Below are 16,787 nucleotides of genomic sequence, written 5' to 3' on the forward strand. Positions count from 1 at the left end.
GTTGTGTGTGTGCAGGTGAAGCTGTCTGATCAGAAACCAGCTGTGTGTTTAGCTGTGACACAAAGAGAAAAAAGAGAAAGAGAAACACAAAGAGAAACACAATAACCCATCTGCTTTGTGTTGATTTTGAATTTATACACATTTAAATTCATTTAATTTCACATTCATAAACTGTCGCACAGATAAATTTTGCCTCACTTGTTAAAACTCTACTAATTTCAAGTTTTTTATTGATGCGTCTAACAGTGACATCTACAGAACCTTCAGCTTCTTTCAGCTCCTAAATGTTGGATCATATTTATGAATTCAGCATGTTTTTCACTCCAAAATCTTTCTCCTCACACAACTGTTGACATATTTTTCTGTAAGCTCTATTTTATTCACATCAAATTTGCAGGGAGATGGTAGAAAACTGACTTTGTACAGTACATGTTCACTCACTCACACAAAAACTATGTTAGTAAATAAAAGTCATGTTTAAATAGAAAATAATACAAAACAAACTGCATCTTCTCGTTACTTGTAATAATTCCAATTCACAGGGAAATTAGTTCTCGAATCAGTTTCCTAAGAATTAACAGTAAATAAAAACACCACCAAAGAAGAAAATGATTGAAAGGCCAGTTGCTGTAAATGTTTAACTCTTAGAGGTTTTCTGTTTGAGGTGAAGCTTTGTTTCTTGGCAGCAAAGCCAATCAAATCTTCACATAAATCATCCAGATTTAAAACGATAATACAAATTAAAGCTGCTTTTGTCTATGTGGGAAGAATTCATTATCAGTGGCCTTCCTGCTAGTGTTTCAAAATTAAAAGCCTGCTGTGAATGGCTTTTAATGTGAAAGTTAGATGTGACTTTTTTTTGTAATTGATGAAAATCATCAATTTTGATTATAAATGGGAATTTGAACATTTGCAGCATTTTGTATCAGTCAGCTAAATCCAATTATAATGTGATTGTTACAAACAGATGAACAAATGAATTCAACTTTAAATTTGATCAATGAATTTTAGTAAGTGTTAAAAATAATAATAATAATAATATGTAAAAAAAAAACAACTTTTTTTTACTTTTTGGACAGTTCTCCCAGATGTTTCAAATTAAGAGGTTTCCAGTGAGTGCAGTGAAAATTCTGTCTCGTTCCTGTTCGAATTTCAAAAGCATCTGAACAATAGGAAGTTTTCTGGTTTGAGTCCGACTGACAGCACACATTCTGATTGATTTTAGAAGTGTTGACACAGGAAGTCACGTCCATTAAAGGTCACACAGTGGACTGTGGACAATCCTATGAACTTCAGGACAATGATTGACACAAAATGGAGCTTTGATGCAAATTGTGAGGTTGTGTGGAACACTGCCCTGTTCCAGTGTTGATGGTCTATTTCACTCAGATTGCTTAAACGATGGAGGAACTGACTGATCCACATCGGACCTGACTGCTGTCTCAGTTCTTCCACCTGGATGAAGGTTCATGGACCCAAAGTTCAGAACTAAACATGTTGTTCAAGCGACTTTAGCCCTGTTCCTGTTTTTTTTGTTCTTTAATCAGTTTGTGTTTGTCAGTTTTAAAATATCTCCTCATGTTCAGAATCAGTTCAACCTCAGCGGATTCTCTCTGTTTGAAAACAGCATTAATGTTAAACAGAAGGATAAAAAAGAAGCTGAATGTACATGGAGGAAATGAACGTGTATTTATCTGGTGATCTGGTGGGGAACAGAGGACTGCCTCACTGATGTTCAAAGCCCTTTTTAAGGGATGATGGCCTTTATGTTTTATGCTTCACTCACACTTGTTCTTGGTAATGAACTGTTATGGTTATTGGCTTTTAGCAGCTAAAGTTACACTAATCAGCTTTCAGTGGAGACCGACCATCACAAAAGTTGACATGAGACTGGAGTTCACCCCAAACTGCCAGAGTCTGGAGCTGAAGCCTGCAGACGGAGCCTGCTCTACACCGGCACACTGACGTTGGCCCAGACGGGGAATGAGTCCAGAGAGAACATCACGCGACCCCAACTGTTGATGGCCAGGCTGACGCAGCCGATCGCCATGATGTTCATCACCACGCCTGTTCTCACCTGCAGGGGGTGCAGAGGAGGGGGGTTTAGACCTCAGCGGTCTATCAAGTTTATTTCTAAATTCAGAGGTCACCTTGAGTGGAGACCATCAAGAAAGGACAACAAAATAAACAAAACAAGGAGGAGAGCAACTAAAGGCTAAGAACCTCCATTTTGTAATTTATCCGTCGGCCATCTTGGTTTTTAGAAACCAGTAGAAATGATACTTGGAGGATCTGACCTGCTCTCTTCTTTATCCTGATTGGGTGTTTAAGTCTATCAGTCTTACATTAGTCCCACCCCCAACTCCTCTCCTCCTTCCTGGTCTGTTTAAAATAAATGAACGAAGCCCACCTTGTGGATGGACAGATTGGAGTCAAAGCGCTGTGTCAGCAGGACTCACCATGTCGGACACTTTGAGGAGACCGTAGGAGAAGACGATGGCGTTGGGGGGCGTGGCCACCGGCAGCATGAAGGCGAAAGAGGCGCTGAGGGTGCAGGGGATCATGACGTACAGAGGGTTCAGGCTGATGGACTGGGACTAAACACACAGCAGCGGCAGAAGTTCAGTACCTTGTTCTTCCTGTATGCTGACAATGCACAGCTGTTACTGTTGTGTATTGTGTTACCATTGAGGCCAGAATGGGCAGGAAGAGCGTTGCCGTGGCAACGTTACTGGCACATTCAGTGAAGGTGGTAACAAGGAGGCAGAGGACGATGGCGATGGCCCACGGAGGAATGGAGTGCAGCGGTGTCATCTGGGCGCCGAGCCAGCGGGACAGACCGGACTCCTGAGGACACACACAAGTTAACACGAGTCCTTGATCGTCCTTGGCCTCTCTCTCTCGGCTCGACTCACCTCACTGCCTTTGGCGAGGGCGAAGCCTCCTCCCAGCAGCAGCACGATGTTCCAGGGCATCTTTTTCTGAGTCACCTGCCAGGTGAGCAGGGGGGGGGCAGGGACTCGGGATACCTGGGACTCTGACAGGGAACACCAAAGTGTTACCTTTGTGTATGTGTGTGTGTGTGTGTGTGTGTGTGTGTGTGTGTGTTACCTGAGCAGCAGAGAAGGTAACTTGGTGGTTTGGAGGGAAGAATGAAGAGCAGGACAGAAACAAACAGAGAGACGGTGGCATCAGTGACGAACCTGAAAGACAGAGACACTAATTAAAGACAAAACTGTCCTGGACTGGGACCAGCAGCCAAAGTCTGCTGCTGTCGTCACTGCAGTCCATGAATGAGGATTTCACCAGAAACTGTTTGTGTTTGTTCTCACTGATGTTTCCACACGTTTATTGACCTTTGGGGGGGAGCAGTTTGGGGGGGCTGTTCCTGGGTTTACTGTTGACAACGGAAAGTTTCTGATAACTGATCAAATGTCTTCATTGTTTTCATCATTTCACAAACTGCAGGTCCAGGTCCAGAGGGTTAGTGTCCTCCTGCCGCAGGTCCAGGTTCAACTCAGAGATTATGAATGAAAGTGTAGGTGAAAGGTGAGGGGGCGGAGCCTACTGACAGGCGCGCTCAGGTGTGCAGATGATGCAGGAGATGGCCTCAGCCCTCAGGTGATTATCAGGCAACACACAGAAAGCTTTATTCTGGAGGGTCATGGACCAGGTCAGACCTGATCAGTAGGTCTTCACCTCCTATTCCTGATTGTTCAGGTTTTTGACCTGAAACAACGTTGAGTTCATCGTCCCTCTGAACACACACACACACACTCTTCCGGCTTAAAGTGTTTGGAGGAAATGTGTCACTCACTCGGCTTTGGCGTTGAAGACATGTGTGGCCCAGCCCACCATGAAACGGGGGTCACGTGTGAACCAGAGTGCCACCATGAGGATGAAGAGTGCCAGGACGCTGCCCTCTCCGTAGCTCATCGGGCCCAGACGACGGTGCTCATCCCTGATCATCTCGTACGCCGCTCGCTCCTTCTCTGATTGGATGGCGCCACAGCCCCAGGTTCTCCGCAGGCTGCAAGGCAACAGAAGAGTCAGAACCTGTGAGGAGCACCTGGTCACGTGGTGACCAGGCAAGTGACTCACTTGCAGCCGATGTAGAAGAACTGCAGCCAGAACCAGGCGAAGGTCAGCAGCAGCACCATGGTGGGGAAGGCGAAGGCGAACCAGGATGCAAAGTTGATGATGTCGCCATTTTGAGGGAAGAGCCTGAGAGGAAGAACCCCACAGGAAGTGTCATTTCACAGTAAGACATCCTGCTGCAATAAAAGACAGAGAAAGTCAGAGAGTCTGAGATCTTCGTACTGGCTCATTTGTCCGACCAGGACCAGGTTCGGTCCGGTTCCGGTCAGGGTGGCGATGCCTCCGATGCTGGCAGCGTAGCAGACACACAGCAGGAGGCCTTTATTCATCTTCCTCCTCTCCTCTTCCTCATCACTCAGCTCCTCCAGCTCCATCTGACAGCAGACGGTCTCCACGGAGACGACCACTACAACGCAACCATTTTAACATTTAACATTAAAGTTCTTTCATCTTTTGGCGCTTTTTATTTTTTGATCTGATGTCGTCTTTATTCTGTCCCACCTGGTCCACCACTGCCATCTGAAGGGGGTTTGTCTTGTGGTGCCGGTTTGACGATTGGCTCGTCCATCTGACCCTCCGACAGTGTCCTCTGCTCAGGAGACACCGTGTTCTCCAGGTTGTTGCTCCTATTTGCGCAGGCTTGTGTCTGGACTGGTCCATTCAGACCTGGGGAAAACAGCAGACCTTCAGGTGGACCAGACTGGGGGGGGGTCGCCTGGTTCAGTTCAACATCCCGTGAGCATCGCCGAAGACATACTGTGTGCAACATGGAGCCAGACTTTGTATCTGAAGGTCTTCTAAAGTCTGAACCCGTCCATACAAGAGCAGGTCTGATGGGACCTGAAACAGGACCTGTCTGGACTTCAGTGGACTCACCTTCCTCCAGGTGCTGGATGCTGACGGTTTTCTCCAGATGTTCCTGGTGAATAACAATGGTTTTGGTCCGGCTCTTGGGGGGTTCAGGGTCTACTTTGCCATGGAGCTGGTCCAGGACCGCCTGGACTATGGGGACCATCATGGCGGTCGTGGCCGTGTTGCTGATCCACATGGACAGGAAGGCCGTCACCCCCATGAACCCGAGCATCAACCTGGAACACACAGGAAAACGGAAACACAAGGACACTCCAGTCAGCTGTGCTTTTACTCTGAAATATTTTCTGATCCGGTTCAGTCAGGACTCACAGGGCAGGTCGGACCCCGACAAGCAGCAGAACCCTGAGGGCGATCCGTTTGTGGAGATTCCAGTGCTCCACGGTGACGGCGACCATCAACCCCCCCACAAAGAGCATGTTGGTGTCCTTCAAGTACTGCATACACACCTGCAGCACAATGGACACAAGAGATACACATTCAGAGCCTTCCTGTCAGAGGACACGTCTGTGTTATTGTCACAAAACACCTTAAGTTAAGATTATCCTTAAAGGCTGAATTAAAGTGAGTTAGACTAAGTTAAACTGAGTTAAACTGAATTAAACTGAGTTAAACTGAATTAAACTGAGTTAAACTGAATTAAACTGAGTTAGACTGAATTAAACTGAGTTAGACTGAATTAAACTGAGTTAAACTGAGTTAGACTGAATTAAACTGAGTTAAACTGAGTTAAACTGAATTAAACTGAGTTAAACTGAATTAGACCGAGTTAAACTGAATTAAACTGAATTGAACTGAATTAAACTGAGTTAAACCTAATTAGACCGAGTTAAACTGAATTAAACTGAATTGAACTGAGTTAAACTGAGTTAAACTGAATTAGACTGAGATAAACTGAGTTAGACTGAATTAGACCGAGTTAAACTGAATTGAACTGAATTAAACTGAGTTAAACTGAATTAAACTGAATTGAACTGAATTAAACTGAGTTAAACTGAATTAAACTGAATTGAACTGAGTTAAACTGAGTTAAACTGAATTAGACTGAGATAAACTGAGTTAGACTGTTAAATTAATTAAACTGAGTTAGACTTAGTTGGACTGAGTTAAACTCAGTTAAACTGAATTAAACTGAGTTAAACTGAATTAAACTGAATTAAACTGAGTTAAAATTAATTTAAATGAGTTAGACTTAGTTAAACTGAGTTAGACTGAGTTAAACTCAACACTGCTGAGGTGAAGGATTCCTGACCAGGAGACAGATGAATGGTCTCCATGGAAACAGGAGCATTTTACTGCTGTAAAGTTTATTTCACTGCTGCAAATACCTTTCTGTGTGTGTGTGTGTGTGTGTGTGTGTAGATGTACATCTTTGGACTCCATGATGCCGAGGACTGGGAACAAGATGGTCGGCAGCAACGCTGTCACCGCCAAAGGAAGAACCTCAGTGCACCAATAGACCGCCATCAGGGCGATGACATAAGCACAGGCGGCTTCCTGCAGCACGCACACACACACACACACACACACACACACACACACACACACACACACACACACACACATCAGAACAGAGCTGCTCTCCTTTACATCTCAGATCTGAAGTTTCCCTCCATTCCGCTTAGGCATGTTAGCTGAAGGTGATGCAGCAGTGCATCATGGGAGTCTGTATGTGCTCTGTGTCAACACATATACACAAAAACAGGAACAGGAGACGTGTTGAATCAAACTCCTGCTGCTAAGACCTGCCGAGGCCTCACGTGCACACCCCTGAGAGAAGTGCACGTGCCTGAAGCTGGACTGAAGGAAGAAAGCATTCGATGAGTTTCCTGTTGAGTTGAAGAGACTCGTTTATTTCCACACACACACGTTATTAGTCTTTCATTTCAAGTTTTGCTGCAAGACTTTGACAATTTCTTTCGAAATAAAAGCCAGATTGCTTTGTTCAATCATTGAGCCAGATTAAAAATTTCAAAATAAAATCATGTAAATTTGAAACTGATGGATTATTGATTTTATTATTAACCAGAGAGGCCTGTGAGCTGGATCTGGTCTCTGGTCTGGTCTCTGGTCTCTGGTCTCTGGTCTGGTCTCTGGTCTGGTCTGTGGTCTGGTCTGTGGTCTCTGGTCTGTGGTCTCTGGTCTGGTCTCTGGTCTGGTCTCTGGTCTCTGGTCTCTGGTCTGGTCTCTGGTCTGGTCTGGTGTCTGGTCTCTGGTCTCTGGTCTCTGGTGTCTGGTCTCTGGTCTGGTCTCTGGTCTCTGGTCTCTGGTCTGGTCTGTGGTCTGGTCTCTGGTCTGGTCTCTTGTCTGGTCTCTGGTCTGGTCTGGTCTCTGGTCTCTGGTCTCTGGTCTCTGGTCTCTGGTCTGGTCTCTGGTCTGGTCTCTGGTCTGGTCTGGTCTCTGGTCTCTGGTCTCTGGTGTCTGGTCTCTGGTCTCTGGTCTCTGGTCTGGTCTCTGGTCTGGTCTGTGGTCTGGTCTGTGGTCTCTGGTCTGTGGTCTCTGGTCTGGTCTCTTGTCTGGTCTCTGGTCTGGTCTGGTCTCTGGTCTCTGGTCTGGTCTCTGGTCTCTGGTCTCTGGTCTGGTCTCTGGTCTGGTCTGTGGTCTGGTCTGTGGTCTCTGGTCTGTGGTCTCTGGTCTGGTCTCTGGTCTGGTCTCTGGTCTCTGGTCTCTGGTCTGGTCTCTGGTCTGGTCTGGTGTCTGGTCTCTGGTCTCTGGTCTCTGGTGTCTGGTCTCTGGTCTGGTCTCTGGTCTCTGGTCTCTGGTCTGGTCTGTGGTCTGGTCTCTGGTCTGGTCTCTTGTCTGGTCTCTGGTCTGGTCTGGTCTCTGGTCTCTGGTCTCTGGTCTCTGGTCTCTGGTCTGGTCTCTGGTCTGGTCTCTGGTCTGGTCTGGTCTCTGGTCTCTGGTCTCTGGTGTCTGGTCTCTGGTCTCTGGTCTCTGGTCTGGTCTCTGGTCTGGTCTGTGGTCTGGTCTGTGGTCTCTGGTCTGTGGTCTCTGGTCTGGTCTCTTGTCTGGTCTCTGGTCTGGTCTGGTCTCTGGTCTCTGGTCTGGTCTCTGTCTCTGTCTCTGTCTGGTCTCTGGTCTGGTCTGGTCTTGTCTGGGTCTGTTCTGGTCTGTGGTCTCTGGTCTGGTCTCTGGTCTGGTCTCTGGTCTCTGGTCTCTGGTCTGGTCTCTGGTCTGGTCTGGTCTCTGGTCTCTGGTCTCTGGTCTCTGGTGTCTGGTCTCTGGTCTGGTCTCTGGTCTCTGGTCTGGTGTCTGGTCTGGTGTCTGGTCTCTGGTCTCTGGTCTCTGGTCTGGTCTCTTGTCTGGTCTCTGGTCTGGTCTGGTCTCTGGTCTCTGGTCTCTGGTCTCTGGTCTCTGGTCTGGTCTCTGGTCTGGTCTCTGGTCTGGTGTCTGGTCTGGTGTCTGGTCTCTGGTCTCTGGTCTCTGGTCTGGTCTCTGGTCTCTGGTCTCTGGTCTGGTCTCTGGTCTGGTCTCTGGTCTCTGGTCTCTGGTCTCTGGTCTGGTCTGGTGTCTGGTCTCTGGTCTCTGGTCTCTGGTGTCTGGTCTCTGGTCTGGTCTCTGGTCTCTGGTCTCTGGTCTGTGGTCTGGTCTGTGGTCTGGTCTCTGGTCTCTGGTCTCTGGTCTGGTCTCTGGTCTGGTCTCTGGTCTGGTCTGGTGTCTGGTCTCTGGTCTCTGGTGTCTGGTCTCTGGTCTCTGGTCTGGTCTCTGGTCTGGTCTCTGGTCTGGTCTCTGGTCTGGTGTCTGGTCTGGTGTCTGGTCTCTGGTCTGGTGTCTGGTCTCTGGTCTCTGGTCTGGTCTCTGGTCTGGTCTCTGGTCTCTGGTCTCTGGTCTCTGGTCTGGTCTCTGGTCTGGTCTCTGGTCTGGTGTCTGGTCTCTGGTCTGGTGTCTGGTCTCTGGTCTGGTGTCTGGTCTCTGGTCTGGTGTCTGGTCTCTGGTCTCTGGTCTGGTTTCTGGTCTGGTCTCTGGTCTGGTCTCTGGTCTGGTCTCTGGTCTGGTCTCTGGTCTCTGGTCTGGTGTCTGGTCTCTGGTCTCTGGTCTGGTCTCTGGTCTCTGGTCTCTGGTCTCTGGTCTGGTCTCTGGTCTGGTTCTCCGGTCTCTGGGTCTGGTTGGTCTGGTCTCTGGTCTCTGGTCTGGTCTCTGGTCTGGTCTCTGGTCTCTGGTCTCTGGTCTGGTCTCTGGTCTCTGGTCTCTGGTCTGGTGTCTGGTCTCTGGTCTCTGGTCTGGTCTCTGGTCTCTGGTCTCTGGTCTCTGGTCTCTGGTCTGGTCTCTGGTCTCTGATCTCTGGTGTCTGGTATCTGGTCTGGTGTTTGGTCTCTGGTCTCTGGTCTGGTGTTTGGTCTCTGGTCTGGTGTTTGGTCTCTGGTCTCTGGTCTGGTCTCTGGTCTCTGGTCTGGTCTCTGGTCTCTGGTCTCTGGTCTCTGGTCTGGTCTCTGGTCTCTGGTCTGGTTTCTGGTCTGGTCTCTGGTCTGGTCTCTGGTCTGGTCTCTGGTCTGGTCTCTGGTCTCTGGTCTGGTGTCTGGTCTGGTGTCTGGTCTCTGGTCTGGTGTCTGGTCTCTGGTCTCTGGTCTGGTCTCTGGTCTGTCTCTGGTCTCTGGTCTCTGTCTGGTGTCTGGTCTCTGGTCTGGTGTCTGTCTGGTCTCTGGTCTGGTCTCTGGTCTGGTCTCTGGTCTCTGTCTCTGGTCTCTGTTCTGGTCTCTGGTCTCTGGTCTCTGGTCTCTGGTCTGGTTCTCTGGTCTCTGATCTCTGGTGTCTGGTATCTGGTCTGGTGTTTGGTCTCTGGTCTCTGTCTGGTCTCTGTCTGGTCTCTGGTCCTCTGGCTGGTCTCTGGTCTCTGGTCTCTGGTCTCTGGTCTGGTCTCTGGTCTCTGATCTCTGGTCTCTGGTCTCTGGTCTCTGGTCTGGTCTCTGGTCTCTGGTCTGGTCTCTGGTCTGGTCTCTGGTCTGGTCTCTGGTCTGGTCTCTGGTCTGGTCTCTGGTCTCTGATCTCTGGTCTCTGGTCTGGTCTCTGGTCTCTGGTCTCTGGTCTGGTCTCTGGTCTCTGGTCTGGTCTCTGGTCTGGTCTCTGGTCTCTGGTCTCTGGTCTCTGGTCTGGTCTCTGGTCTGGTCTCTGGTCTCTGGTCTCTGATCTCTGGTCTCTGGTCTCTGGTCTCTGGTCTGGTCTCTGGTCTCTGGTCTCTGGTCTCTGTTCTCTGGTCTGGTCTGGTCTCTGGTCTGGTCTCTGGTCTCTGGTCTCTGGTCTGGTCTCTGGTCTGGTCTCTGGTCTCTGGTCTCTGGTCTCTGGTCTGGTCTCTGGTCTCTGGTCTGGTCTCTGGTCTCTGATCTCTGGTCTCTGGTCTGGTCTCTGGTCTCTGGTCTCTGGTCTGGTCTCTGGTCTCTGGTCTCTGGTCTCTGTCTGGTCTCTGGTCTCTGGTCTGGTCTCTGGTCTGGTCTCTGGTCTCTGGTCTGGTCTCTGGTCTGGTCTGGTCTGGTCTCTGGTCTCTGGTCTGGTCTCTGGTCTGGTCTCTGGTCTGGTCTGGTCTGGTCTCTGGTCTGGTCTCTGGTCTCTGGTCTCTGGTCTCTGGTCTGGTCTCTGGTCTGGTCTGGTCTCTGGTCTGGTCTCTGGTCTGGTCTGGTCTGGTCTGGTCTCTGGTCTCTGGTCTCTGGTCTGGTCTCTGGTCTCTGTTCTCTGGTCTGGTCTGGTCTCTGGTCTGGTCTCTGGTCTGGTCTCTGGTCTCTGGTCTCTGGTCTCTGGTCTGGTCTGGTCTCTGGTCTCTGGTCTCTGGTCTCTGGTCTGGTCTCTGGTCTGGTCTCTGGTCTCTGGTCTCTGGTCTCTGGTCTGGTCTCTGGTCTGGTCTCTGGTCTGGTCTCTGGTCTCTGGTCTCTGGTCTGGTCTCTGGTCTGGTCTCTGGTCTCTGATCTCTGGTCTCTGGTCTGGTCTCTGGTCTGGTCTCTGGTCTCTGGTCTCTGGTCTCTGGTCTGGTCTGGTCTCTGGTCTCTGGTCTCTGGTCTCTGGTCTGGTCTCTGGTCTGGTCTCTGGTCTCTGATCTCTGGTCTCTGGTCTGGTCTCTGGTCTCTGGTCTCTGGTCTCTGGTCTGGTCTCTGGTCTGGTCTCTGGTCTCTGGTCTCTGGTCTCTGATCTCTGGTCTCTGGTCTGGTCTCTGGTCTCTGGTCTCTGGTCTCTGGTCTGGTCTCTGGTCTGGTCTGGTCTGGTCTCTGGTCTGGTCTCTGGTCTCTGGTCTCTGGTCTCTGGTCTGGTCTCTGGTCTGGTCTCTGGTCTCTGGTCTGGTGTCTGGTCTCTGGTCTCTGGTCTGGTCTCTGGTCTGGTCTCTGGTCTCTGATCTCTGGTCTCTGGTCTGGTCTCTGGTCTGGTCTCTGGTCTGGTCTCTGGTCTCTGGTCTCTGGTCTGGTCTGGTCTCTGGTCTCTGGTCTGGTCTCTGGTCTGGTCTCTGGTCTGGTCTCTGGTCTCTGATCTCTGGTCTCTGGTCTGGTCTCTGGTCTCTGGTCTCTGGTCTGGTCTCTGGTCTGGTCTCTGGTCTCTGGTCTCTGATCTCTGGTCTCTGGTCTCTGGTCTGGTCTCTGGTCTCTGGTCTCTGGTCTGGTCTCTGGTCTGGTCTGGTCTGGTCTCTGGTCTGGTCTCTGGTCTCTGATCTCTGGTGTCTGGTATCTGGTCTGGTGTTTGGTCTCTGGTCTCTGGTCTCTGTTCTCTGGTCTGGTCTGGTCTCTGGTCTGGTCTCTGGTCTCTGGTCTCTGGGTCTGGTCTCTGGTCTGGTCTGGTCTGGTCTCTGGTCTGGTCTCTGGTCTCTGATCTCTGGTGTCTGGTATCTGGTCTGGTGTTTGGTCTCTGGTCTGGTCTCTGGTCTGGTCTCTGGTCTCTGGTCTGGTCTCTGGTCTGGTCTCTGGTCTGGTCTCTGGTCTGGTCTCTGGTCTCTGATCTCTGGTGTCTGGTATCTGGTCTGGTCTCTGGTCTCTGGTCTCTGGTCTGGTATCTGGTCTGGTCTCTGGTCTCTGGTCTCTGGTCTGGTCTCTGGTCTGGTCTCTGGTCTCTGGTCTCTGGTCTCTGGTCTGGTCTCTGGGCTCTGGTCTCTGGTCTCTGGTCTGGTCTCTGGTCTGGTCCTCTGGTCTCTGATCTCTGGGGTTTGTCTGGTATCTGGTCTGGTGTTTGGTCTCTGGTCTCTGGTCTGGTCTCGGGTCTGGTCTCTGGTCTGGTCTCTGGTCTGGTCTCTGGTCTCTGATCTCTGGTGTCTGGTATCTGGTCTGGTGTTTGGTCTCTGGTCTCTGGTCTGGTCTCTGGTCTGGTCTCTGGTCTCTGGTCTGGTCTCTGGTCTGGTCTCTGTTCTCTGGTCTGGTCTCTGGTCTGGTCTGGTCTCTGGTCTCTGGTCTCTGGTCTCTGGTCTCTGGTCTCTGGTCTCTGGTCTGGTCTCTGGTCTGGTCTCTGGTCTCTGGTCTCTGGTCTGGTCTCTGGTCTCTGGTCTGGTCTCTGGTCTCTGGTCTCTGGTCTGTCTCTGGTCTGGTCTCTGGTCTCTGGTCTCTGGTCTCTGGTCTGTCTCTGGTCTGGTCTCTGGTCTCTGGTCTGGTCTCTGGTCTCTGGTCTCTGGTCTGGTCTCTGGCTCTGGTCTCTGGTCTCTGGTCTGGTCTGGTCTCTGGTCTGGTCTCTGGTTCTGTCTCTGGTCTCTGGTCTGGTCTCTGGTCTGGTCTCTGGTCTCTGGTCTGGTCTCTGGTCTCTGGTCTCTGGTCTCTGGTCTCTGGTCTCTGGTCTGGTCTCTGGTCTCTGGTCTCTGGTCTCTGGTCTCTGGTCTGGTGTTTGGTCTCTGGTCTCTGGTCTCTGGTCTCTGGTCTGGTCTCTGGTCTGGTCTCTGGTCTGGTCTCTGGTCTCTGGTCTCTGGTCTCTGGTCTCTGGTCTCTGGTCTGGTCTCTGGTCTGGTCTCTGGTCTGGTCTCTGGTCTCTGGTCTCTGGTCTCTGGTCTGGTCTCTGGTCTCTGGTCTCTGGTCTCTGGTCTCTGGTCTGGTCTCTGGTCTGGTCTCTGGTCTCTGGTCTCTGGTCTCTGGTCTGGTCTCTGGTCTCTGGTCTCTGGTCTCTGGTCTGGTCTCTGGTCTGGTCTCTGGTCTCTGGTCTCTGGTCTCTGGTCTGGTCTCTGGTCTCTGGTCTCTGGTCTCTGGTCTGGTCTCTGGTCTCTGGTCTCTGGTCTCTGGTCTCTGGTCTGGTCTCTGGTCTCTGGTCTCAGGTCTCTGGTCTGGTCTCTGGTCTGGTCTCTGGTCTGGTCTCTGGTCTCTGGTCTCTGGTCTGGTCTCTGGTCTCTGGTCTCTGGTCTGGTCTCTGGTCTGGTCTCTGGTCTCTGATCTCTGGTCTCTGGTCTGGTCTCTGGTCTCTGGTCTCTGGTCTGGTCTCTGGTCTCTGGTCTCTGGTCTCTGGTCTGGTCTCTGGTCTGGTCTGGTCTGGTCTCTGGTCTGGTCTCTGGTCTCTGGTCTCTGGTCTCTGGTCTGGTCTCTGGTCTGGTCTCTGGTCTCTGGTCTGGTGTCTGGTCTCTGGTCTCTGTCTGGTCTCTGTCTGGTCTCTGTCTGGTCTCTGTCTGGTCTCTGTCTGGTCTCTGTCTGGTCTCTGTCTGGTCTCTGTCTGGTCTCTGTCTGGTCTCTGTCTGGTCTCTGTCTGGTCTCTGTCTGGTCTCTGTCTGGTCTCTGTCTGGTCTCTGGTCTCTGGTTGTCCTGGTCTCTGGTCTGGTTCATCTGGTCCGCTGATCTCTGGTCTCTGGTCCTGGTCTCTGGTCCTCTGGTGCTCTGGTCCTGGGTCTCTGGTCTCTGGTCTCCTGGTCTCTGGTCTGGTCTCTGGTCTTGGTCCTGGTCCTGGTCCTCTGGTGCTGGGTCTCTGTCTCTGGTCTCTGGTCTCTGGTCTCTGATCTCTGGTCTCTGGTCGGGTCTCTGGTCTCTGGTCTCTAGTCTCTGGTCTGGTCTCTGGTCTGGTCTGTCTGGTTCCTGGTCTCTGGCTCTGGTCTCTGGTCTCTGATCTCTGGTGTCTGGTATCTGGTCTGGTGTTTGGTCTCTGTTCTCTGGTCTCTGTTCTCTGGTCTGTCTGGTTTGGTCGGGTCTGCTCTCTGGGTCTGCGGCTCGGTCTCTGGTCTCTGGTCCTGGTCTCTGGTCTGGTCTGGTCTGGTCCTGGTCTGGTCTCTGGTCTCCTGATCTCTGGTGTCTGGTATCTGGTCTGGTGGTTTGGTCTCTGGTCTGGTCTCTGGTCTGGTCTCTGGTCTCGTCTGGTCTCTGGTCTGTCTCGGTCTGGTCTCTGGTCTCTGGTCTCTGGTCTCTGATCTCTGGTGTCTGGTATCTGGTCTGGTCTCTGGTCTCTGGTCTCTGGTCTGGTATCTGGTCTGGTCTCTGGTCTCTGGTCTCTGGTCTGGTCTCTGGTCTGGTCACTGGTCTCTGGTCTCTGGTCTCTGGTCTCTGGTCTGGTCTCTGGTCTCTGGTCTCTGGTCTCTGGTCTGGTCTCTGGTCTGGTCTCTGGTCTGGTCTCTGGTCTCTGATCTCTGGTGTCTGGTATCTGGTCTGGTCTCTGGTCTCTGGTCTCTGGTCTGGTCTCTGGTCTCTGGTCTCTGGTCTCTGGTCTCTGGTCTGGTCTCTGGTCTGGTCTCTGGTCTCTGGTCTCTGGTCTCTGGTCTGGTCTCTGGTCTCTGGTCTCTGGTCTGGTCTCTGGTCTGGTCTCTGGTCTCTGGTCTCTGGTCTCTGGTCTGGTCTCTGGTCTCTGGTCTCTGGTCTCTGGTCTGGTCTCTGGTCTCTGGTCTCTGGTCTCTGGTCTCTGGTCTGGTCTCTGGTCTCTGGTCTCTGGTCTCTGGTCTGGTCTCTGGTCTGGTCTCTGGTCTCTGGTCTCTGGTCTCTGGTCTCTGGTCTCTGGTCTGGTCTCTGGTCTCTGGTCTCTGGTCTGGTCTCTGGTCTGGTCTCTGGTCTCTGGTCTCTGGTCTCTGGTCTGGTCTCTGGTCTGGTCTGGTCTCTGGTCTCTGGTCTCTGGTCTCTGGTCTCTGGTCTCTGGTCTCTGGTCTGGTCTCTGGTCTGGTCTCTGGTCTCTGGTCTCTGGTCTCTGGTCTCTGGTCTGGTCTCTGGTCTCTGGTCTCACCGTGGTGCTGATGGCGAGCGGCAGCAGGAGAAACGGGCTGCAGACGAGGATGACAACGCCTTTTAACCTCCAGACCTGCCGCAACATTTTCACCCTCAGAGGAAGAACGGACATGATGAAGATGATGAAGACGAAGAGTCAGTGTAACTCCGACAGAGAAGATCTGAGGATCAGACTCGTATCGCGGCCGCTCACAGTCTGTCTGCTGTTCCCTCTGTTACTACATATTAACTTTCCACACACACACTCTGCCCCTGCACACTTTCCAAACTCCCAGCAGAGTAAACACAGAGCAGGAAATCCGATCAATTTGCGTCAGGACGGACTCACCTTTATCTTCCTGTTCTTTCTCTGCCGACATAGTCCTTCAAAGCCCAAAACCATCAACTAAAGCCCTCAGATTAAAGCCCTCAGATTAAAACCCTCAGATTAAAGCCCTCAGATTAAAACCATCAGATTAAAGCCCTCAGATTAAAGCCCTCAGATTAAAGCCCTCAGATTAAAGCCCTCAGATTAAAACCCTCAGATTAAAACCCTCATATTAAAACCATCAGATTAAAGCCCTCAGATTAAAACCCTCAGATTAAAGCCCTCAGATTAAAACCATCAGATTAAAGCCCTCAGATTAAAACCCTCAGATTAAAGCCCTCAGATTAAAACCCTCATATTAAAACCATCAGATTAAAGCCCTCAGATTAAAGCCCTCAGATTAAAGCCCTCAGATTAAAGCCCTCAGATTAAAACCATCAGATTAAAGCCCTCAGATTAAAACCCTCAGATTAAAGCCCTCAGATTAAAACCCTCATATTAAAACCATCAGATTAAAGCCCTCAGATTAAAGCCCTCAGATTAAAACCATCAGATTAAAGCCCTCAGATTAAAGCCCTCAGATTAAAACCATCAGATTAAAGCCCTCAGATTAAAACCCTCATATTAAAACCATCAGATTAAAGCCCTCAGATTAAAGCCCTCAGATTAAAGCCCTCAGATTAAAGACTTCAGATTAAAACCCTCATATTAAAACCATCAGATTAAAGCCCTCAGATTAAAGCCCTCAGATTAAAGCCCTCAGATTAAAACCATCAGATTAAAGCCCTCAGATTAAAGCCCTCAGATTAAAGACTTCAGATTAAAACCCTCATATTAAAACCATCAGATTAAAGCCGTCAGATTAAAGCCCTCAGATTAAAGCCCTCAGATTAAAGCCCTCAGATTAAAGCCCTCAGATTAAAACCCTCAGATTAAAACCCTCAGATTAAAGCCCTCAGATTAAAGCCCTCAGATTAACTTTAACTTTGCCCTAACCCCAGCTGATTCTCTCTGATCAGTTCACACTCTGAATGTTTCCTTCTTTTCCAAAGAAAAGTTCCTCTCGTGTGTTTGGTTCGTTCTCGAGCTTTAGATTTCTGCCAATGTGTATTTTTGCATCATTACTGCTCCAAAGAACGAGCAGAACTGGTCAGATAAACTTCAGATGAGCTCCAGCAGAACACAAACACATGAGAGGAACTCGTATTAACTTTCCTCCTTTATTTTGCTTCTTCTCTCGTCTCTCCATCTTGTTCCTCCCTCCCTCTGATGTCTCTCCTCACTTTCGTCGTCTCCATGTTTGTTCTCGATCTCCTGCTGTTTGGAGGAGATGGAGTCTTCTTACATCCAGCTGAGTCGGACAAAGACAGTCTGTCCAGGAGACACGGATCTGTCCGAGAGACACGGATCTGTCCGAGAGACACGGATCTGTCCAG

General features: G+C 50.4%; 1 protein-coding gene across 1 annotated transcript; it reads right to left on the bottom strand.

The window, feature by feature from the left end:
- Positions 1-1,948: 1,948 nt before the first annotated feature.
- slc13a5a (solute carrier family 13 member 5a) lies at positions 1,949-15,595 on the bottom strand. Its single transcript, XM_029519147.1, has 13 exons — positions 15,043-15,595; positions 6,337-6,465; positions 5,281-5,417; positions 4,975-5,186; positions 4,600-4,782; positions 4,321-4,504; positions 4,102-4,224; positions 3,818-4,030; positions 3,112-3,203; positions 2,916-3,037; positions 2,686-2,847; positions 2,460-2,597; positions 1,949-2,077 (listed from the first exon to the last, which is right to left on the bottom strand). The coding sequence occupies exons 1-13, from the start codon at positions 15,154-15,156 to the stop codon at positions 1,949-1,951; spliced, it is 1,938 nt and encodes a 645-aa protein (XP_029375007.1). The 5' UTR covers positions 15,157-15,595.
- Positions 15,596-16,787: the final 1,192 nt, after the last annotated feature.

The sequence above is a fragment of the Echeneis naucrates genome, chromosome 14, assembly GCF_900963305.1.
Source record: "Echeneis naucrates chromosome 14, fEcheNa1.1, whole genome shotgun sequence".
Lineage (NCBI taxonomy): Eukaryota > Metazoa > Chordata > Actinopteri > Carangiformes > Echeneidae > Echeneis > Echeneis naucrates.